The following is a 24094-nucleotide window of genomic DNA, read 5'->3' as shown; positions in this document are numbered from 1 at the left end:
ATTCCTGACTCGGGCACTCAGCTCACGCATTTCCTGGGCTGGAATTCCTTTCCCACTTATCCAGATTCTACACACACCCAGTTCAAACTGCTTCTTTCCTTAAGCTGCCTCATGGTTCAACTTTACTTAAAATTGACATATAAAAATTGTATATATTTGGGAGATATAATGTGATGTTTTGGTACATTTACATTGTGGAATGATTAATCTAATTAACAAACCCATCACTTCACATGCTTTTTTTGTGGTGAAAACATTTGAAATCTACTTTTAGCAATTTTGAAATGCACAATGCCTTATTATTTATTGCAGTCACTGTTCTGTGCAATAGATCACTACAGCTCGTCCTCCTATCTGAAACTTTGCATCCTTTGACCGATATCTCCCCTTTTCCCATCCTCTCTCCCCTCCCACCCCCGGCCTCTGATAACCACCACTCACTCTCTGAGTTTGACCTTTTTAGATTCCACATGTGAGATCGTGCAGTTTGTCTTTCTGTGCTCAGCTTGTTTCACTTAGCATAATCTCCTCCAGGTTCATCCATGTTGCTGCAAATAACAAAATTTTCATTTTTAAGGCCGAATAGTATTCTAGTGTGTGTATATAACACATTTTCCTTATGCATTCATCTGATGATGGACACCTAGGTACTACCATGTCTTAACTATTGCAAATAATGCTGCAATGTCCACGGGAGTGCAGATATCTCTTTGGCATTCTAGTTTCAATTCCTTTGGATGTATACACAGAAGTGGATAATTCTAGTTTTTTCCCATAATGGCTGTATTAATTTACATTTCCCACCAACAGTACACAAGAGTTCCCTTTTCTCTATTTTCTCCACACCATTCCATAGAATGGCTACTATCAAAAAGGCAAGTGCACCTTTAGTCTTCTGGACGATGGCCATTCTAACAGGTGTGAGGTGATGTCCCATTGTTGTTTTAATTTCCTTTTCCCTGATGATCAGTGATGAGCAGTTTTTCATACACCTGTTGGCCATCTGTATGTCTTCCTGCGTGATGCCTCTATCTTTGTTCCTTTTGCTCAAGATTACTTTGGCTACGGCTTAACTTCTTATTCTCTGGACTTGTGCACCAGGCCATCCACTCCCTCACGTGACACTCACTAAAGGGCACGACATGTGTTGAGTGCTGGGGTGCAGCAGGGAATGAGTGAACAAATGAACAAGACTGGCAGTGACGAGCACTATGCAAGGACCAGAGGTGAGAGCAACAGGGAGGCTTTCCTCCTACGGGGGCTGGGGTCAGAGAAGGCCCCGAAGAGGGCATGACATTGAAGCAGATGTCTGAATGAGAAGAATTCGCCATGCAAGTTTCCAGGGGCAAATATGCCAGACAGAATAACAGCTCAGAGAAAGGTCCCAAATTGGGACAGAAATTGGTATCCTTAGACTACACATGGCAAAGAGAAGAGTGGGGGGGGACTACACTGGACAAAGGGGAGACAGGGGGAATAAAGTGGAGATGTGACACTTTTACAGTACCGTGACTTCCCACTCAGGAACACTGTCCATCTCCTCTGTTCAGGTTTTTTGATGACCGCCAGGAAAGTTCAGCATTTTCTTTATTTAGGTACTGCAAGTGTGTTGGTTTCCTAGAGCTGACATAACAAGTGTCCGCATACTGAACGGCTTACAATACGAGTATACTCTCAGTTTTAGAGCTCAGAAGTCTCAAATCAGGTGTCAGCAGGGCCACACTCTCAGAGCTCCAGGGAAGAATTCTTCCTTGCCTTTTCCAGCTTCTGGTGGCCCCAGCAATCCCTGTGGTCCTCGGCAGCTGCATGATTCCAATATCTGCCTCCATCCTCACGTGGTGCTGTCCATGTGTCTGTCTCCTTGTGTCTGCATCTCCAAATCTATCTCCTTACAGAGACACCAGTCACTGGATTTAGCGCTCACTCTAACCCAGTGTCACCTCATTTTAACTAATTATATCTGCAAAGACCCCATTTCCAATTAAGGTCATATCTATAGGTTTTGCGTTGGCATGAATTTTGAGGGAACGCTATCCAACCCCCGATAGCACGTTTTTTCAGTTTTATTTATTTTTTCCTATCAATGGCAGTGAAATACCACATAGCACGGTGATTAAAAATATCCTGTACAGTCAGGCTTTCCAGCTATACCATTTACTGGCCAGGAAATTCCAAGCCTAAACATCCTCATTCAGAAATAGCAGCAGCTACCTTATAAAACTGTGATGAGGATTGAATAAACATGTGCTAAATGCTTAAGCTGTTCTGGACACATTGTAAGCACTTTTTTGTTTTTGGATATGTTGTAATGTGTTGCTATTTTGAATGGCATCTTTTCTCTGTTATATCCTCTAGTTATTGCTGGTGAACTGGAAAGCTGTCAATCAGTTTTTTAAAAAGCAATATGTTTAATTGGATGATTTCCACAAACTATACATAAAGTTTCTAACCCTCACAATTCAGTGAAGTACAAAACACAAGTTAAAGGCTATGGGAAGAGAAGGCATCGGTGGCAGCACCTTCCAATCCCAGTCGTTCTAGGGGGATAGGCATGGTATTTTTTAAAACACAGCCCCTAATTTCAACGTACAGAAGGATTACTCTGATTGATATTAAATTGCATTGAAAACAAAATGGACTAAAAAGCAAATACTGCTCTGGGGTGGGGTGGAAGTGGGAGGGAAGAATGAATCCTTAAAGCAGAACGGGAGGTGCCTGGGGAAGGTTCTGTGACCCCCGATGGTCACTCAGGCTGCTCCATTTTCACTTTCAGGAGTCTCAGGAAGGTCCGATTTTCCTTCTCGGTCTTCCCCTTTGTATTTGCTGGCAAGCTCGCCAGCTGTCCACACAACCATCTCGACTCCTGTTTTTCTGCCATGCCATTTCTCATTTAGCTCATTCTCGAGCCTCAATCTCTTCTGCCCGTTGTCGTTTCCTCTCGGGCTCCTCTCGGGCTTCTCTCTCGCTCCTTTTAATTTCCAGCTCAGCAAAGAGCTTCTGGGCTGTTGACACACTCACTGCGTGTGTGAACAGCTCAGGAACACCTCTCCGTTTGCAGTTTTCCTTCCTTGTGTTTCGCTCTTTCACAGTGGTTCCGCCCACTCTTTTGTCTGAATTGCATGCAGGGCCCTCTTCTTCTGTTCCTGATCCAGTAGCAACTTGTAAGCTTTGTCCACAGCTTCAAGTCTTTTGTGCTCTGTCAGCATCACCTTGCTTTTGGTCAGGATGCACATGGATAACCGCCGAAACCTCTTTTGTATTTATCTGTCTCTTGAGGATCGGTCTGAAGAACCTCAAATGGGTTCGAACTGCAGAGGAACCAGGACAGGTCGATCTTTCAGTCTGACTTCTGGACGTTAGAGCCAAATCTCTCTCCTCTGTTCACCTCACTGGAGAACATGAGAAACGCTTCCCCTGTGCCGTCTTGGCCGCATGAAGCCCCGTGCCCTCCCAAAGCCACCGTGTCCCAGCCCAAAGCCACCGTATCCCAGCCCAAAGCTACCACGTCAGCTGCCAGTGTTTGTACAGTGATCCTGTAACTGTCATCTTGCTGAATTCTTATTAATCATTTTTCAGTTGTTCCTCCTACATTTTCTTGGTAGCAATCGCATTAGCTTCAAGGAACCCAAAAAATGGATATATAACACTAAATGATTGTAGACCCCATGAATGCCTGCAGGAAGAAACGATAGTCAAGAAGCACTTTGTATATATTTCTATTACCAGAGGCAGGTTCAGATATTCTGCTTCATGCGCAGGAGAGGATAAAGTGTCTACTATCATTATTGTCATGTCAGAGTCATTGATCCAGCCCAAATCAATGCAGCTTTGTGAGGGCAGGGGCCACGCTTTTTAGTCCTGATATAGTCCCATTGTGTACAATGCCTGGCAAGATCATAGGTATTCAGTATTTTGACTAACTTCATAAACACATAATCTGTAACAAATTGACTGACACGGGAAGGCATAAGCCTCGCCAGCAGTAAGTGGAGTCTCGTGACTTTGCTAGCTGTTCTTTCGCTACGTCTAATCTATGAAGGGCTCTTCCCTCCCTTCCGCTTGTGAGCGAAAAGGCAGAAACCATGCTTCCTACATCATATTCGTTCCCTGAGCACCAGAACCCCACTGGTAAATAAATGATACTATCTAAACCCTTCAGCAGTTTCCCACTGGCCTTAAAATCTGTGTTCCTCACCAGTGGGGCCTGTTTGGCACCTGTGGGAGGCAATCTGTTTTCAGGTGCAACAGGTCCCTCGTAAGCCTTTCCATTCAGTAGCAACAAATCACCATCTTAACGAAGCTGTTCGTAGGACTTTCCGTGTAGTCCATATAGCTTAAGCTATAAAACCCCTTAAGTAACATTTTCGCATCTCAGCTCCAGGGCATGTTTCCTATTTTCTTCTCTTTTCCAAAGAAAAGGTAGGAGCTCTCTATGCTTGGCTTTTCAGAAGATCATCCAAATCTTTAAGACCCACCCAACATAAGTCTTGAGATGCTGACTTCAATAATGTCAAAGGAAATAGTAATTAAACAGGATATTGACATAAAAGTGATGTGCTCTATTCAGTCTCTACTGTACAACTGTCTCCATTGCTGGAGGTTTCTAAGTAGGTCTCAGATTTCCATGAATCATTCAAGTCTTACAGGGCTAATACCACTTTTACCACTGCTCTTATAAAGAACTGGTTCACTCAGTGTCCACAAGAACTGCAGAAGTTTATCTCAACATCTCAAAAAATACAGCAGGAAGGCAGGCACTATTTGTTCTATGCATATATTTATTTAACACTTGTTAAATACCTACAATGAACCAAGAATCATATTTTATTTTTTTAAAAATTCAAATCTGTAAAATATGGCCCCAGGTGACAGGTTACCAAAAGCAGCAAGAAAAGTCAAAATCACTCTCTCCCAAAATTCTTCTTTGCAGCTCAGCTGAGGATCAAAATCCCCAGAACCAAGGGAGACCCCAAGATGGAGACGGCCCTGCCACACAGAAAGAGAAGAAACGCAGGACAGCTAGACCAGAAGAGGAGACAGACAACAGCGCCAGGCTCTGCCACTGGCCTCAGCTAGCGCATGACAGCCAGGGCGCCCATCCCAGATCCGGTGGGATCTCTCAACTTACCCTCCAATTTGGTTTAAACCCTGACATCTTTCCTTTTTCCTAGTTAAAAAAAAAAGTAAAACAAGCCAAAAAAATTCATCGGGATATACATTTATTGTCCCAATGACTTTATTTGTTGTTCAAGTCAGTCAAAAATTAAAGTCAACAAATTGTGTGGCTTTCTTCATCCTTCATTAATGACGAAAACTCTTCATTCAAAAACTAAGACAATGTGCTCCTAAATAGCAATCCAGCTTTAATTGCAGGGCACTGTATCACCTTGCAAACAAATTACAGTCACTACGATTTATCAATAGGTACTGTACTAGTTTTGAGTTTTGTTTTGGCAAACTTAGAACAAACCAGAGAACAGAACCTAAGTCTTTATCATAGAAAAATAAAATAAAACAAACCTGAAGTGTCTACCTATGTATCAAATGATTCATACTGCAAAAGTAAAACTAAAATCTACACTTACAGCAGAGTTTTAAAAATCCTTAATGCAAGAAACATAACCAATTAATATAGATCAACACTAATTAATGAACATGGAAAATTTTCCTATACAGAGGTAGAGTCCAGTGTACAAGGCTAAAACAATATTCAATAATCTCAACAGGACTGAGCCAGGTTTTACGGAATCCACTTGAAATTTTAGGTATCAGACTGTATGTACATACATACAATAAATAGACTATACAATTTTTGAAAGTAGTTTTAATAAACTCCACAAAATAATAGCAGATGCATTGAAATATTTACATAATTCAATTTTCAAATCTCTCATTCAAATGAAAGGGATAAAAATAAGATTTCTGCTATAAAGGCAGCAGAACCTCTTTCCTGAAATGGATTGGTAAAATAAGATATTTTACATGAGAGGAACTAATTTATGTTTAAGAGGTATTCATATTCATCTAAGAAAATATGTCCCTTTTCAAGCTATATAGATTAGGGAATATAAAATGATATTTTCTACATTTTTAGATCTGTATTCAAAGTTCTAAATCCAACTCTTACTTGAAGAGAGAAGCTCATTTTGGTACCCACACAGAGTGTATCAACACAATTACAATGGAAAGGTAATTAACTTTTCATATTTTGCTTGTTTGCATTTTAAACTTTAGGCCAGAAAGAACTTGATATTTCTGACCCCCAAAGTGATGTTTCTGTAAAATACAAATTTCACTGAAACCTGACTAGCACTTTTGGCTTGGTGTTCTTGGGATCATGACTTTCTGAGTCTCTTCCATTTCAAAGCACATTTCATTGAGAGCAGACATGTTTGGGGATCAGGTGTATGGTTTTAGGGTACTCAACACTAATTAATACAAGATTTCAAAGTTTTCCAAGCTCACGTAGGAGGAAGGTGAAACACAGCATCTGCTGCCATTTGCCTCACAGAGACTTGAAAAAAGCAAGAACTCAGAAGCCTCTGTCATTATAACCTAAGGAAATATGCAAAAACCCAAAGCGTTATATGCATTCATGACTCAGATTCGTAGACTTAATATCAAATTTCCTATCTGATGTTCTATATTAAACCTTTTGTTTTACTAGATATAAAAGATTCTCATCTGGCCCGTAAGGAAATCAGGGGAGTCAATCAGAAAGTGAAGTGCGGTCATGATGAATGAAGCTGAAACCTTCACAGTTTGAATTCTGCATAACTTCTCTAAGCACCCACAAATGAAAACGCAAGTTGAGTTTTTTTATTCAATCATTCTGAGAAAAATACCTCAGTAAATAGTAACATTTCAACAATCTTCCCACTGAAACACCCGCCCACCTTTGTTTTTTTTATTTTAGATTTTTAAAAAATTTTATACAAATAGACTAACTTTGATTTAAAGTAAACATATAAAAATTGAGAAGAATATTGCTTGCAACAATGGACGCTGGAAGTAGAGGAATGAACTAGGCAGGGAGTACAAAGAAACGGTTCCTGCTCAGTAACTTCAGGCAAACACCTGGCTCTCTCCAAAAATTCCCATCCAAAGGATACCCTTTGCTGCAAATTGTTTCCTTCAGCCCACAAAGTCAGACTGATTTTGTAATTACAACTTCAGGTAAGAGAAAAAAACTGCAAGAAAATCAGAAGGCACAAGCACCCATGTGATCTAGAATTTTCTCGGGGTGAGGAATAAACAGGGAAATGGATACTTTTGGTTTAGTACTACAGTCAAGTTAATTTTGCCACTGTTGAAGAAACACGTATAAAATAAAGATGTACAGAAATATAACAAGCACATCCCACTTTTGAGGAAGGAGGCTCAGAAGACAGCTTGCAAAAATGGTGCAGAGAGAAACAACCAGTACTATTTATTTGGATGTCTGTGCCATGGTGGGTACAAACTATATTCTCTGCTCTGTGGGACTAAAACCAAAACAGAACAAAATCAAACAAACAAAGATCCCCCAAATCCCAGAAAAGCAGCTCGAAGGAATGCAGGAAGTCTTACAGAACACACTGACCCGCACGGGGCTGGTGCAGGCGGCACTTGTGTCATTAATGCACATCCGACTTTGTTATCTACTGCTGTGGCTTCCGTCCTATCGGCTACTGACCAGACGGGGACTTAAGAAACGGCTGAGCCACCGAACCATTTCCCTGCCTCTCCACGACTTTCCCTTCCCCTCACTTCCTCCTCCAGGATGACAGTCTGCTTCCTCCATGAAGGAAGTGCTGTTAGTGATGGTGGGGAAAGGCGTCACACAGGATTTCCAGAATACTGATGACAATTGAAGCCTTGCTGTGTGCGGGCCACACAGCACAGAGGGGGTCACCAAGGCAGCCTGACGGAGTTATGAGCTAAACAAGAAAAGGAAAGGAAAAAACAAAAACAAAACCATCCCAAGTCTGTTTTTTCTCAAACTAAAGGAGAAAGTGAGGGATGATAGGGCCTCCACGGGACGTGTGCGGTTAGGAGATGATGGCCGGGGACCACCGTGGCAGAGCCAGATTGTCAGCACTTGCTGACCGCTTCCTCGTGGGTCTTCTCAGGTCCTTGTACTTGTCCTCGCAGAGGCGAGAGATGGCCTGAGGGGCAAGAGAAACAATTCAGGTCAGGGCTGGATTCAGGAGCAAGTGCCACCAAAGTGCCCCCACCTGCCACTCGGTAAACATATGCCAGCACCTGTGTGTGCCAGCATCGCTCTAGATAGCAAGGACACTTCATCAGCAAAACTGACAAGAGTCCCCACCCCTGTGGAGTTGGCACCCCAAGCCAAGGTCTCTGCAGGCTGCAGTGGGGATACCAGGGAAGTGTGGACATAGTCCCCCTTTCCGCAAGTGCTCACAGTCTAACTGAGAAAAGAATGCCAGCATGTGACATAATCACAAAACAGTGCATGCAGCCTGCGGGTCAGCCAGACTGAGCACAACGTTGGTGCCCCACAGAGGGATGCGTGAGCTCAGGCTTGTACCCACTCTGGAATCATTCGCACCCTCGTGGACACGGCGGGCAGTCACAGCCCCTTCCCCGCGGGGCTGCTGTGAAGCACAAGAGCTTCGAGCCGAGCCTCGCTGGGAGGGGAGTTCAGTGCTTGGCAGCAACTGGCAGCTGCGGCTGTGCCACTAACTAGAGACTCAGAGCAGAAAAAGATGCTCGCCAAGGTAGGGAACCAGGAGAGGATCACAGAAACCCGAGATGTAGAGATGAGCAACATTCTGCCGTTGGCGGGGAGTGCCTTGGCCAGGAGCAAGGTTTCCAGCACTAGGTGACAAAGGGTGAGACAGCCTGTCCTGTGGGGGCAATGGCCTGAGTCTTGGGAAGGCTCCAGGTATTAGGAGAAGAGAAAGAACAGCCTTGTCAGGACATGACTGGCCTTTCAGCCTGCCCCGGTACGCCCAGCGGGCACGTGGCAGGGCAGCCCCAGAAGCAGCCAAGTTCTCCATTCTCTGCACTCAGACAAATGCAATGGAGGGAGCAGCAGGCCCAGTGCCACCAATCTCAGCCAGCCCACGCTCTGATGGTTTGGCTGACCTGCAGCACTAGCTTCTGTCCAGTGGAGAACACAGACCTGCTTTCCTGAGGGGCTAAGCGACTGCCAGGAGCTCCAAGCTCCTCTCCCAGCACTGAAGGAGTGACTGGAGCCCATGTCGGCACACTGGGGGTGCCAGGGCTGCAGCACAGGCTGCGAGGGGCTCGCGCTCACTGGGAAATCCGAATTCTGTGTCACAGATGTGCTTGTGAGGGTTTGACAGCATTTGCCTTGGAGCAAATCCTTTAGAGGGAGGGTTCTCCATTGTTCCTCTTGAATAGGTGAGAAACAAGAGACTCAACAGTGTGTTCTTTCCAATGGCTGGTGCACAATTACAGCAAAATAGGTGACTTCTGAACACCTCGCTGGATTTTTATTTTAAAGCCAGTGCTATACACCCAGTCTTTTCCAGAGTTTTCCTAAGTTTCCTTCTTGGGGTTAACATATTACACACTTTAAAAATTTTTATTAAAAAATTTTGCTTTCTTGAGCCTGCAGTCCATTATAACTGTCTTCCTCCTACATTGAGACTTTGTCTTGTACACGGCTATTAACCTTGTTGGACCACCGCGTGGTCCATCTTGGCCCTGTCCATTCCACTTGGGATGGACAGTCAGGTGAGCAGCATGAGGACATGTTGGGTCTCACTAAGCTTGGGACATAACTGCACCAACTACCACTTTGGTCCAAGGCTCTAAAGGGGAAACCAAGGTGATGCCCAGGGACAAAGGTCCAGAGGCCTCAGCACACACTCTCTGCAGAAGAGGTGCTCACTGATGGTCCTGCTTACTATCCCACCTCTTCTGTCACAAAGTCAGATGGGAAGAGCCTGGTGAAAACATGAAGCTGAGCTGCATACAAGTATGCTGGGATGAGACATCTAGCTTCACACTGAAGGCCCTGAACCCAGACCAAGACCAGTGCGGCTTGTCGCAGCTCAAACTGAGCTATGAAAAAAATATTTTGGAAAAAAAAATTAAAAGCAGAATCGAACCTTTTCAGAATCTCAACTGTTGAGGACATACGTAGCTTTTTCTTATAAAAGTACATGCTGGGAAATACATTTTTGTGGGCTTATAATTGTTTTTTTAAAACCTATCTATAAGAATATGGCTTTAAAACAAAGCTTTGATTTCAAAAGAGAATCAGTGCACATTAAGTAAAAACTGATATTAGGAAAGTTATTAAAATGTGAAGTTGTACAAATTATAGTTAACTAAATTAACTGGCCAGTTATAAATCCAGGTGCCTTGTCCTTACTTTACAACAACCACAGTGGGAGAAATTGCCACGTGCTCACACACTTCTGTGGAACCCAGACGATGCATCTGCAACAGGGTACCCAAACACAATGTTTTAAAGCATCATACCTCAAGCTTGTGAGCCCTCTCCCTGCTCAGGGGCTCCAAGGGAAAGCTCAGGTTGTTTGCTTCTGCCAGAGAACGAAGATCAAAATAATACTTGGCATAAACGCTGGAAGGAACATTGATGTTGAACTGGAGCAATTCAAGAAACTGTCGCTCTAGCTCATTCCTGCAAAGCAAAGACAAAAATAGTACATGTAAGAAAAAATAAACAAACCAAAAAAATCCCCCACACTAGTGCAGGCTTAGCTGCCACACCAGGCTGCATGGGCCACTGAGGCAAGCTGCTGGAGACCAGACTCCAGAGAATTGCATCCTCCAGGGAGAAAAGTGATCTAATTAATTGCCTGCTTGGACACCAGAGTTGCAGTTTAACCACCAAACTGGGATTATAAGCCAAATCCACTTGATCTGGTGCCCAGAAGGATGAGGCCTGATTAACTGGGATGATCACCAGGAAGTGCTTCGGGGTGATTGATTTCGCTGAGTACTAGCACACACACAGCAGGCCCTGGCTGCAATCCCAGCGTGAGCAGTCTGCTCAAAAGTGCTGATGAAGCAGTCAAGAGCTGTCAAGTGGAGTCTAGGAAGGGTCTAGAGACGGACGGACGCTCAGAAGAAAAACCTCAGCCTCTGTACACCTAGAGGACTGGATTTCCTCACTGGCCCTTCCCTGCCTCTTGGGAGAAAAGAGTGGAGGAACCAACTGTCTACGGGCTTCCCTAAGCAAAAGGTGAGGACAGGAAGGGACGAGGACGTGTCCAATCCCAGCCCCAGTCTCTTAGAAAGGGAACTCACCAACTCTCAACAACGAAAGCAGTAGTTCCCCAAAAGCACGCACCCCTAATCACCTGGAGGGCCTGATGAACAGTCTGCCGGGCTGCATCCTCAGACTTTGATTCCGTGCTTCTGGGGTGGGGCCTGAGACTCTGCATTTCTAGTAAGTTCCCAAGCCATGGTGATGTCGTGGCTGCTGGTCCCCGACCCACACTTTGAGAAGCCGTCCACCAAAGTGCTAGGTCGGCAGAGGTGGTGTGAAGACCTCCCCTGCCAACCCATTTGCATTTGGATGAAAATGAATGACGGGCAGCCAGGATAAACTTTGAAACTTCTGCTCTAAGACCTTCCCTCATTAGTCACCTGTCAAGGTAGGTTATTTCTCAGTAGGTACTACCTGGGGTGGGGGGTGGGGGGTGGCGGGCTTCTTCATGCACAGATCTATTTGTTGGGTGCTGGTCCTGGGCCAGGCACTCAGTTTCGGTGCCACCTCCCCCAGGGAGCACCGGTGATGCCTGCCCATGGCGCACTATACTGTCACCTCCTTCTGTCCTTTATCACACTATGCCGTAACTGTTGGCTTAACTCAGTCTCCATTCTTGTCTCTTCATAGCCAAGAACTGTGACAACCGATTTTGCATGGCTGACTCCTAGCGCAGTACCTGACAGAAGACCTCCTGTACGAGTGAGAGCAGAACTCAGTTTAGGGAAGCATGGAGTGCTGGCAGGGGAAACTAAGGTATCTCTGGCAAAGTGGGCCCACTCAGACCACCTGCACACTACCGCAGGAAGACAGGACACACTGGTCACCACTTCCCATTAGTGAAGCTGAACGCTGACAAGCCCTGTCCCGAATGGAGCCTTAGGCCTCCTGATCCTGACCCAGCTTCTGCATTCCAAGTCACACTCCGCTGACTCCCCTGAACTCTGAGGGTCCCAGTTCTGGACCTCGTACACACGGACCCTGATGTTTTCAGGCCTCAAACTAATGCCGCACCACCCTGTCCCCCATGGTGTCCCAAGTTCCACATAGCCTGCTCCTGGTGAATCACTGCACTAAGTGATCAGAGACTGTGACGACAGGTGATAGGAGCAGGAAAGCGGAGGGGCAGGGAGGCTGGGATCCGGGTAAGGGCAGGCAGCCACAGTGAGCATGAGTCATGAAACCTCAGCAAGTCGCTAATGAACACACTTTCAGGCATTTCAATCAGATAAACAGCAGGCTGGCTTGTTTCCAAACAGCCTAGTGAAGGAGTTAACAAGCTCCACATGTATATACTGTGCTAAATATTTTTAAGGAATTTAAATTACTTTTATGTGGGATAATTTTTACTTTGAATAACTTTTGTTTATGCTTCATTTAAATGAGATTTAATAAGAGATCATCCTGTGAAATACTTGAGCCCAGATAAGATATTAATGAAACAAGAGTGTCCAAAATCCTGCTGCAGTCAGAAGTACCAAAGCAAATGGGCTAGAAGGAGCAGTCCTGGGCGGAGGTGAGCTGCCTGTGGACAGACTGCCGTCTGGTGGCCAAAAGGTGTCACTGCAGAGCTTGTGACTAATTCTCCCAGTGCCAAGAAAATCTTGTTTTAACATTATAAGAGAATTAGTCCAATAATCCTACCCCAAATGGTATACAGACTCCAGGAGAAGGTATACACTATAAGCAAAGTCAAAAGGAACCTGGTTTTGAATAAGGAGGCATTTTCCCAGGGTTCCTTCAAAACAGTACAACTTTTTTCTGGGCTTGAGTTTCTTAACTGTTTCTGGTTAAGCTTTGGAAGAAATATGGATTTTAGTTTTTCATACTAAGGCAAGATTTAGAAAATAAAAATAATTTCCAAAATTTGAATTTCCAATCTGCAGCAGCACATCTTAAAGGAACATCTAACAGCTTGCTATGTGATAAAGTATCAGAAAACAAACAGTGGTGCAGAGAGAATGGGCTTGATGGATATTTCCTGCCCTTGCTTGGATAATTATGATGAAATAGTGCTGGTGTAAAACTTTATAAGAAACATATTCAAGTCAATAAACAAAAAACACATTTTAGAAGTATCTGTTACATTAGATCAACATTGCACAGAAACTCTACTGAATTGGTGCAATTTAGCAACTTGAAAATAGGACTCTAAAATGGAGTTAGGAGAGTTGTTTTCATCATTTATATCCTGCCTGCTTTTCTAAAAACTGAGCTCACTTCAAAATCCAGGTACCAACCCAGCAATCCCACTCTGTGTATATACCCAAAAGAATTGAAAGCACGGTCTTGAAGAGGTATCTGTAGAGCTACGTTCACAGCAGCATTATTCACGTGAGCCCAAAGTAGAAGCGGCCCAAGTGTCCGTCAGTGGATAAATGGATAACCAAAATGTGGCACGTACATGCAATGAAACATTACTCAGCCTTAAAAAGGAAGTTCTGTCACATGCTACAACATGGATGAACCCTGAGGACATTATGCTGGTGAAATAAGCCAATCACAGAAAGATAAATACTGTACAGCTGCACTTATGTAAAGTGGTCAAATTCTAGAGAAGTCAAATTCGTAGAGACAGAAAGTAGAATGAATGGTGGTTGCCAGGGGCTGGAGGAGGGAGGAATGGCAAGTTAGTGTTTAATGGGTAGAGTTTCAGTTTGGGAAAATAAAAAAGTTCTGAAGATGAATGACGGTGATGATCGCACAACAATGTGAACGTACTTTTACCACAATAAAAAAAACCCAAAAACGACAGACACCAGGCATCTACAGAGGGACCACGGCTCTGCTCTGCTTCCTTATTGCTATGCAACACTCAGACAAGTTACCTGGCTTCTCCTCAGGCGGAACTCCTTTGTCTACATACAAAAATGACCCTTACAGGATTACTGCAAAACAAAGCAAAACCCAGACAAACCCCAAGGTGGTTTTTTTTTTTTTTTAAATAGCATTTTTGCCAACAGAACTCTGCACAACCAAATTTCATTGTTCCCTTTCCCATCCACAGCAATTGTGGCTCATTTGTTACTCAGAGTTGGCCTGAGATGGTGTGACCATTTGTTGCTGGTGTCAGTGAGAGAAAGACTGGCCTGTGGCCCGTCTTCCCGCACGAGGTCAGCCCAAATCTGCAGTCTGACCGCCCTCGGTGAACTCTGTCTGCACGGCCCATTGCCCCTGACCGTTCTACCTACAAGTAACACTTGTCTTAAAATGTTCTTCCACCTCTCCCACAGCTTTGTGCTCACATGCTCTGCTGCTTCCAAGCCAGAACCCGCCGTCCCAAGGTACAGGACAGCACTCTAAGCTCCCCACTGTTGGATGATCCTTGAGCTGGAGATTAACTTGGGGTCAGAAATACCAGGAAGGTCACCGTGGGGTGCAGATACACAGGTGAGGCCAGAAAGAAGGGTGCAGAGTGGGGTCAGAAGGATGCCTGAAGTGTGAACAGCACCAAGAAACACATTTTAAAAAGCTTTCCATCCGAAACTTTGAGCCCTCTCCATGGTCAGGAGCTCCAAAGGAATCTCCAAGCTCGTGTTTGCCTCTGCCAGGAAATTAACACTGGTTAATAATATAAGATTAACACACTGCTAGGTAGCAAAAAGGTTATAAATAGCGTGTACAATATGGGCAGTTTTGCAAAAATAAAATAGATGTAAACACTGGAAAGTTATATATCAAAATGTTAGCAACTGTTCTTTCTGAGTGATGGGATTATTAGAAAAAATATGGCAGGTCATACCCTGACAGGGCAGAGATTTCAGTAGATCTGAGACTTGTCATTCCCAGAGGCCTCCCACCAGCCCTCGCCCACAGCTCCTTTGACACTTGGAAGGCAGAGTTTAAGAGGAGGATTATAAGACTCTGGAGACTTGCACAGCATGCCAAGAACGACAACCATGTGGCATACACCTCCCCCATTCTGGGACAACCAGGTGGGATTTGCGGCTGGGAGTGACTGCTCACCTAATACACCACATGTAAGGACTGCCGCTCAGGTGACCGTCCAAACCTCCTGTTGCTACCCGTCTCCTCTCACACAGCACATCAGAGAGAGCAATTCAGAGCTGTTCCAGGCCTTTTCAGACTCCAGTGTGGATGCTGCCCAGCCTGGGGCAAGGCCCACATGGCACAGATCAGATTGCTAAGAAGGAGGCTGTGTTGTCCCAGTTCAGTTTTTGAAGTTCTGCTGGGAAAATGGACACCACTGCCTCCTGCTCATCTTCACCTTAGCCCAGAGCTCCCAGCTTCCAGTGATGCCCCCATACGGCTCCTGCTCCCCATAAAGGGGTATCTGGGAGTCACTGTTTTTCCTCAGCCATTCAGCTGAGTGCTGTCTAATTCCACTGATTCTTGGGGACTCACAGAATTATGCTGGAAAAGACTGAATTAAGCATTCATTAAAAAAAAAAAAAATCTAACAGTAAATGTATGATTCTGTGTTGATGCTTCTATCTCCACAAGCTTGGTTCAGCACCATGCACATCCTGAATAGCTGCTAGAATGCAATGGATTTCATTTCTTCTTTCAATAAAGTTTACAGGTTCTATTAGTTTGCTAGCGGTGCTATAACAAAATGTCACAGACTAGGAGACTTAAACAACAGAAATTAATTTTCTCATAGTCAGGAGGCTGGAAGTCTGAGGTCTCCCTCCTAGGCCACCTCTTCCCTGTGTCTTATGTGGTCCTCCCTCTGTGTGTGGTCTTTGTCCCAACCACCTGTTCTTCTAGGACACCAATCGTATGGGATTAGGGCCCATTTTAATAACCCCATTTTAACTTAATTGCCTCTTTAAAGACCTTATCTTCAAATGTGGTTACATTCTGAGGTTCTGGGGGTTAAAACTTTACATATGAATTTGGGGGGACATAATTCAGCCTCATTAGTCTGCCTTCAAACACTATAAAATTCATGTCCATCTCCCATGCAAAATACATTCACCTCATCCCAACAACCCCAAAGTCTTAACCCATTCCAGCATCAACTCCAAATCCAAAATGTCATCTAGATATCATCTAAGTCAGGTATGAATGAAACTAGAGGTATGATTCATTCTGAGACAAAATCCCCCTCCAGCTATGAGCCTGTGAATCCAGAGAAGTTATCTGCTACTAAAATACAAATTGGGACAGGCATAGCACATTCCCTTTCCAAAAGGGAGAAATCAGAAGGAAGAAAGAAGTCACAGGTCTCAAGTGTGAAATCTAGCAACACAAATTCCATCACATTTCAAGGCTTGAGAATAAATCATCTGGCTGACGCTCTATCATCTGGCCCACTGGGAGCCAAGGAGGAGATAGCCCTGTCCTTGGGGACTGTGCCTGCTGGGCCTATGGTGGCAGTGATAGCTCTGCTGACCTCTGATCCACCTTCAGGATCATTCTTCCCTTTTCTTGAAGGATAACCCAGGTCAGAGCCAGATAGCTCTACTGGCCTAGCCTGTAGATTCCCAGAAGTCTGACAGCCTTACTTCATTTTGTCCTGTCTCTGTGCCCTTCAGTCTAAGCTGGCAGCACTTCTGCTGAGATGCTAATTGGATCCAAGAGTTATGCCTATCATCTATTTAGCAAATACTGTCAGTGTTCTCTTCATAGCATACTTTCTCATTTTTTGCAACATGGGTAGGCTATGACTAGAAAATAGAGATTTTCTAAATCTTCAACTTGAAGATTTGGTTCCTTCTTACTTAATAATTCCTTCTTCAATTAATCTCTCTCCTCTCACATTTTACTATAAGCAGCAAGGAGAACCAGGCAGTGCCTTCAACACTTTTCTTAGAAATCTCCTCAGCTAAATATCCAAGTTCATTACAGTAGTTCCCCTTATCTGCCAGGGATACATTCTAAGATCCCCAGGGGATGCCTGAAACCACAGTAGTACCGAAACCTACAAATACTATCTTTTTTCCTATACATACATACTACAAAAAAATTTAATTTATAAATTAGGTACAGTGAGAGATTAACAAAAATATCTAATAATAAAATAGAACAATTACAACAATATACTGTTATAAAAGTTATGTGACTGTGGCCTCTCTAACTATATTCTTGTACCATACTCACCTGTTTCCAGACTGTGGCTGATAGCAGGTAACTGAAACCATAGAAAGCAAAACTACACATAAGGGGGTACTAATGTACTTAAACATTCTACTTTCCACAAAACACTAAATCACAACTTGGTCAAGTTCTTTGCCACCTGGTAACAAGGATCACCTTTCTGGCAGTTTCCAATAATGTCTTCCTCATTTCTGTCTGAGACCTCACCAGAAGCACCTTTAACATTCATATTTCTAGCAACATTCTGTTCATGATAATGCATGTATGGATATCTCTAAGATGATAGAAGCTTTCTCTATAGTTTGCCTCTTTTCTTTCTGTGCTCTCTCAGAATTGCCTTTAACATCCATATTCCTACCAAAAACTTCTTTGCTGTGGATTGATTGAATTGTGTCCCCAAAGTTCATATATTAGAATCTTAATTCCCACTGTAACTGTTGAGGGTAGGAAATCCTATTATGGTAATTAAAAGGTGGGGCCTTGAAAAGGTGATTAGATTGTAGGACCATGCCATAGTGAATGGATTAATAACAGTGGTCAGGGACGTGGTTCTGAGGGCTTTAAAAGAAGAGCACGTGAGAAGTTAGTCTCTCTCTGCTCTGCCATTTTCTGCCATGTGAGACCCCTCGGTCACTGCTGCCACCACCAAGACTCTCACCAGATGTGTTCCCTGGACTTTGGACTTCCCAGCCTTCGAAATTATAAGGAATAAATTTTGTTTTCTTACAAATCACCTAGTTCCAGGTATTTTGTTATAAGCAACAGAAACAGACTAATACACTCTTCAAGGTAATCTATGATTTTTTAAAACATGTTCCTCAAAAGTCTCCCAGTCTCTACCCATTGCCCAGTTCCAAAGCCACTTCCACATTTTTAGGTATGTGTTACAGCAACACCCTACTTTCCAGTACCAAAATCTGTATTGATCTGCTAGGGCTGCCAGACTGGGTGGCTTAAACAGTAGGAATTTATTTTCTCATAATTCTGGAGGCCAGAAGTCAAAGATAAAGGTGTCAGCAGGGTTGGTTTCTTCTGAGACCTCTGTACTTGGCTTGCAGATGGCCACCTCCCCTGTGTCCTCACATGGTCATCTTTCTGTCTGTGCCCTAATCTCCTCTCCTTATGAGGGTATCAGACAGATTTGATTAAGGCCCACCCTAACGACCCCATTTTTACTTACTTCCTTCTTTAATGACCTCATCTACAAATACGGTTACATTCTGAGGTACTGGGGGTTAGAGCATCAACATATGAATTTTAGGGGACACAATTCAGCCCATAACACTGGGTATCTATTACAGGGCTCAGTGGCACACCGGTCTTTATGCTGGGATATGCATTCACTTATGGTATAAAAAGACTCTCCAAGCATGCTTAGGAATACAACAGCATTAGAGAACAGAGTTCTAGATCTGTAACTTTCATTTCTCTCTCCTAATACTGACTTGCTGGAGAACACATCTGAGTATGCAGGTTCTTATTTCAGCTGCTTCTTTCCCAGTCACTCTTCTCCTGCTCTGGGAGGGAAAGGCAGGTGCTGAACCACCTATACTAAAGTTCACTGTCCCAAGGGGGAAAACCTGTGAGGAGCCAAGTAAAGGAGCTATTCCAATATTTGGTGTTGAGAAAGAGAATGACTCTAATCACAGGCTAATATATTAGATGGCTTCCAACTTTTGCTTTCAACAAACTGAAGGAGGGGTTGATAGGCTCATTTAAATAATCTTTACTAATAGGTGACTTATGTGACTTTAGTACATAATCCAAAAAGCATTTAAAGGGCCGAGCCCGTGGCGCACTTGGTAGAGTGCTGCGCTGGCAGCGCGGCGACGCTCCCGCCGCGGGTTCGGATCCTATATAGGACTGACCAGTGCACTCACTGGCTGAGTGCTGGTCACGAAAAAAAAAAAAAAAAAAGCATTTAAAGACTTGAGTGACACTGTTATAACAAAGGTCCTTGCAATTTCATCTAGTTATATAAACACGTTCTCTCAGCTCTCGTGTTAAAGAAAAATGGAAATGAAACTGACACTAAACTTTGTTTCATTCTATCAACAATAATCATAAATGAAAATATGAACTAATAGAAAAAAACAACTACTGATCTCATTAAGAGGGATATTTTCCATAAGATTTTACTTTTTATATTTTTTAATCTTTGTCAAAATTTGTAATATGCTTACATTGTTTTGACCAGTTATGTACTGATGATAACTCAGACCTAAAGATGTTTTTAGTAAGTAAGAACTTTATAGTCTAGAAAACAGCACTGCAGTTTTAACTTACATGCACATTTTCGTTACAGAGAATTCTGAGGAATAAACTAATGTGGGAGGAAACTGGAATGGAAATAATGAGTTCAAAAAAAAAACAGAAACTATAAAATTTTCAACTCTAAGAAAATAAATAGTGGTGGGTAGCATGTTGCTATGGTATTCAATCTCCTATACATACTTTTAACTTTAAACTACTATGACTTAAAATATACTGCAAATGACATCCTTTGCAGTGACTGCAACTTACGATGAAAAATGTTTAATGTCTACTTAAAAATGTAGTGGGGATATAAAATTTTTCAAAATTCTTCTAGGGATGAACAAGCCAAAATGTGTGAAGATCTCTGCTGTTGTGTTTATACCTGGCTTGCACTTCCAAACAGGTATGGAGACACAACTGCTCTGAATATCTTTGTACAATCAGGAATTATAAACATACGAGGGTACTTCAAAAAGTTCACAGAAAGATTTAATTCTACTTTTTCCATGAACTTTCTGAAGTACCCTCATATAGTGCAAGAACAGCCTGGCAGCTAATATTCCCTCCTGGAAAGGATCCTTCTGCTTCCTTCTACCTTTTGGCAAGGGGAAAACTTGTACATTCCTTCCCAGATTTCCACATATGCAACTATTTGATCAATTTTTCATAGGAGAATATACAGGCTGTTATAGTATCTTAATACTTATCACCACAGATCAAACAGTATGTTCTAAATGAATAACAATGGCTCTCAAAACAAATGGGAGAATTAACATGCAAGAATCGGAACACGCAAGAACTCAGTCTTGTGGTCTGAGTTACCACTGGGCCTGTCCCAGGGCTCCAGTCTCCAGAGCTCTGAAGGGGAAGGGGAGGGGCACAGCCAGCCACCACCACACCCCAAGCTGCATCTCACTGATGACCTGTTCACAAGCCTCACACATGGCTAGGGAGCAGGGCATTACTCCAGAGTTTCTTCAGGAAAACTATTTACAATCTGACCTTTCCAGAGCGAAAGCTCTTCTTTCTGTTCTTCCTCTGCCCAGCCACAGGCATCTGGAGGCATTCATCAAAAGCTGTACCATTTGCTAAGGCTCAGCCATTGGCTCACATGACAGTGGGGTGGCCTGGTCATCAATGGCTTTCAAAACAGGATGAAAAGCAGGCCCCCCAAATTATCAATTTTCTTTGAACAAAGTATGGAATAGAATTTTTGCATGAATACTGACTACTATTACAGTCACCCTAGTGATGGTTCTTTCCAAATATTAATGAGTTAAGAAGCAGTTTCATTCAATCAAACATTTACTACTATTATTTTGCACTTGAAAAAAAAATCCAACTTCATTACAATGTATAATTGCTTTAGGTATTGACTGTTCACTGAAAGAACAAATATTAAAAATATCATCATCAGGGCCAGCCAGTTAGCTCAGCTGGTTGAAGCATGGTGGTGCTGACATCACCAAGGTCAAGGGTTTGGATTCCCATACCAGCCAGCCACCAAAACAAAACAAATATATCATCATCCAAATAATTCTTGATATTAAATTGAATTTCAGCTCCAATGAACTTTGGCCAAATTTTCTAACTTAAATAGGTGCCCTTTTTTATTAAATATTAAATAAAGGCAGCAATTTTATTAGCTTCAATTGCTAAGAAGAAAAGAAACATAAATTCCAGCTGTGTCACTAGTCAAGTGCTCTGGGCATCTTACTTGACTTCTCACCACCTCGCTTTTATCTGTACCATGGGAATAAAAGTAGTACTACCTCACCGATAACAGTGAGAAATGAATTAACACACAAAATGTTCCTTCTGGGCTAGGAAGTGCTCAATAAATGACAGCTGCCACTATTATTATTGTTATGATTGTTGTTGTCATGATTATCATTGTTACTGCTATCATAAATATTTCTGGTAACTGGTTTTTCCTAACTTGATAATTTAAACCTTCAATAAGTTGAACCTCAGTAGCTGGAATTCCAAATTGCCTGTTATTTTTGCCCTCTCACTTTTTCATTTAAGGAGAGAATGACAAATTAAAAAATGAATATTTCAGGCATTTAGTTAAAGCATCCTCATGGACAGCCTGGGGACCAGTACACACCATTTCTGCTGTTTCCCCATCTGAGCACTGTATAAGAAATGGTCACTACATAAGGAAAGGTTCACCCTTCTTAATCAGCTAGGGAGAAACTTCCCCACTTGGTTATTTTGTTGGAGCATTATTTAACTTCTCTAGGCCACAGGACTGCAGATCTGTAAAGTGGAAATAAGAAGTCTGTATGTTAGGGTTTGCTGAGAGTATCACATTGAAATATTCATGAACTGGACAATGGGTGACTACTGATAGATATTTTATAAATATTTCCTCAACGTTTTAAACAAGCTACTCAGATTTTCTCTTGATCCTAAGTTTACATGAAAATTCAGTTTTGCTGGCACTTTGGCAAATTAAACCTGGTGGATTAAGGATGAGTGCAAAAGGAATCTCCGCCCCACCTCGGATGCTCTGCACTCTTCATTTTTCCCTGTTCTCTTTTGTTGTAATGCTTCTGTGGAATCTGAAATTTGCACTTGTATCTTACTTCCTTTCAGAAATAGCTGGGATATAAATGATAAGAAGGTTTAAGACCTAAGTCTGACTTCAGCAGGTATTTTCTTTTGCCTATACATGGATATAGACACAGTGAGGGACCTCTGCATGCTCTTACAGAACCTGAGCGCCACTACCACACCAAGTCACTGGCCGTATGTCACCTAATTTACACAAATGGGAAGGGAAAACCAGGAAGCCATTCCCATCGCGTGCAATTCAGTGTCGAAGGACATCAGGAAGCTGATGAAAGAATAACCCCTAATAAAGACAACAGGCCAAAATTTCTTACCAGCATCCAGAGGCAAGGAGGACCCTAGACCGGTGAGGATCTGGAACCAACATGCTCATGTACCTGCAGCCCAGGATCCTACACCCCAGGATCACTAGGTGGAGAGACATGGATGTGGACTGGGACACAGCTGGTAGCCTCCTCCAGCCTAAAGCCTCCTCATGGAGGCTTGTAGAACCAGGCCAAACAAAAAATATGAGAAAAACTTCAGCAAGTATAGTGTCAGAAATGGCTATAAACCATGAGGAAGTGCCATCCTGATTGGGTGTTTTCTACAACTCCTTCTTCCCAAGAGGCTCTGAATACATTTCCTGCATTCCCATACCCCAGAGATCCCAGACAGTAGTCTGCAGGTCTCCTACTAAGAATCCTCCCCTGAATCTGGGGATCGAACCATCAGAGGAATCCTAACACTGCCCTGAGTGCTGTGACGCTCTCGGCCCCACCCCAAGGTTTATATGCCACTTCCACCGAGCTGGGGAGCATGCAGCCCTGATGGCAACGGCGCAGGACAGGCGAAGGGACATGATGCTGATTTTAAGCAAATGAACTTACAAAATATTATAAAGCGGTGAAAATTTTCTTTCTGAAACTAAACAGAAACAGATAATATTTTAGTTCTGCTTTTTTGTAAGCATGTTGCCCACAAAGCACTGTGTGGAGCATTAACTCTTATCAGTCAGCAGTGAGATACAGAGCCCAAATACAGACTGGTATCAGCACTGGTCCACACCCTTCCAATTAAAGGAAAAGAATGTCTGCCTATAATATAGTTTCACAAAACCTTAAAGGGTTACCAGTACCTGTTCATGATCCACAATGAGGAGAAATACAGGTTTTCACATGTAACATTTCACAACTGTGTCCCTGTTGGACCAGCTCACAACAGACACTCAGTCTAATTCATTCATTCAATTCTGTATCGACCATTCAAAAAGGGATGTGGTTTCCTTTCAAATATTCTCGCTGAGACACTGAATGCTGTCCCCCAACTCACATGTCCTCCACCGTGATGTCTTTCAGGATCTGGCAGTAATCCACATTCCACACGGCCTGGTCGTCCCACACCTTGGAGGCCAGCAGGATCGCCCCTAAAACAATTCGCTTCCAGTTGGCCGGACAGATATCTATCTCTGCATACGTTAGAAGTCTTTCAAGGTATACCTGGGAAGACACGACAATGCCAGAGCTAAATGACTGAGTTGTTTTCTCCTACACCCTAGCATACGTATAGAAATTCTAAAATTGTTTTATCCCATTTCACCAGCCTTTAAACAGGGATTTATTCCTTCATCATATTTATTTTTAAAAGGCCAAAAGGCTCAGTGAGTCTGATGAAAAACAGGCCAAAGGTCACACCCCGTAATTGGACAGCATGGATATACCTGGCTCTTAAAAAGCCTCTGAGACAGGAACAAATTGCAGGTTAATTTCTCACTCTATCAACTATGATATCAACACAAATTCAACAAATATTCCAACAAAGAGAACAAAGAATGTGAAGGGAACAAACCTATTTTTTTGGTCTAAGTTTTTTTTTATTAAAATTTTATTGAGATAATTGTAGATTTACATGCAGCTGTTGATAAACCAATTTTTTTATTATTGTGCTAAAATATATGAGTACACAACATCAAGTTTACCATTTAATCATTTTCAAATGTACAGC

The 24094-nt window shown here is 42.9% G+C and overlaps 1 protein-coding gene and 1 pseudogene across 4 annotated transcripts in view; both read right to left on the bottom strand.

The window, feature by feature from the left end:
* Positions 1-2743: 2743 nt before the first annotated feature.
* LOC134381082 (dnaJ homolog subfamily C member 8-like) lies at positions 2744-4362 on the bottom strand (annotated as a pseudogene).
* Positions 4363-4760: 398 nt separating this feature from the next.
* The window catches only part of CCNY (cyclin Y), a 218041-nt gene continuing 198707 nt past the window's right edge, over positions 4761-24094 (bottom strand). For all 4 annotated transcript variants that reach the window (XM_063098704.1, XM_063098701.1, XM_063098702.1 and 1 more), the window contains 3 exons: positions 23423-23589; positions 10462-10624; positions 4761-8147 (listed from right to left, as the gene is read on the bottom strand). In XM_063098704.1, the coding sequence (XP_062954774.1) occupies positions 8031-8147; positions 10462-10624; positions 23423-23589 (447 nt within the window). In that variant the 3' untranslated portion in view covers positions 4761-8030. The remainder of the gene's footprint in view (positions 8148-10461; positions 10625-23422; positions 23590-24094) is intronic.

The sequence above is a fragment of the Cynocephalus volans genome, chromosome 6, assembly GCF_027409185.1.
Source record: "Cynocephalus volans isolate mCynVol1 chromosome 6, mCynVol1.pri, whole genome shotgun sequence".
Taxonomy (NCBI): Eukaryota; Metazoa; Chordata; class Mammalia; order Dermoptera; family Cynocephalidae; genus Cynocephalus; species Cynocephalus volans.
This window is presented reverse-complemented; position numbering and strand designations above follow the sequence as displayed.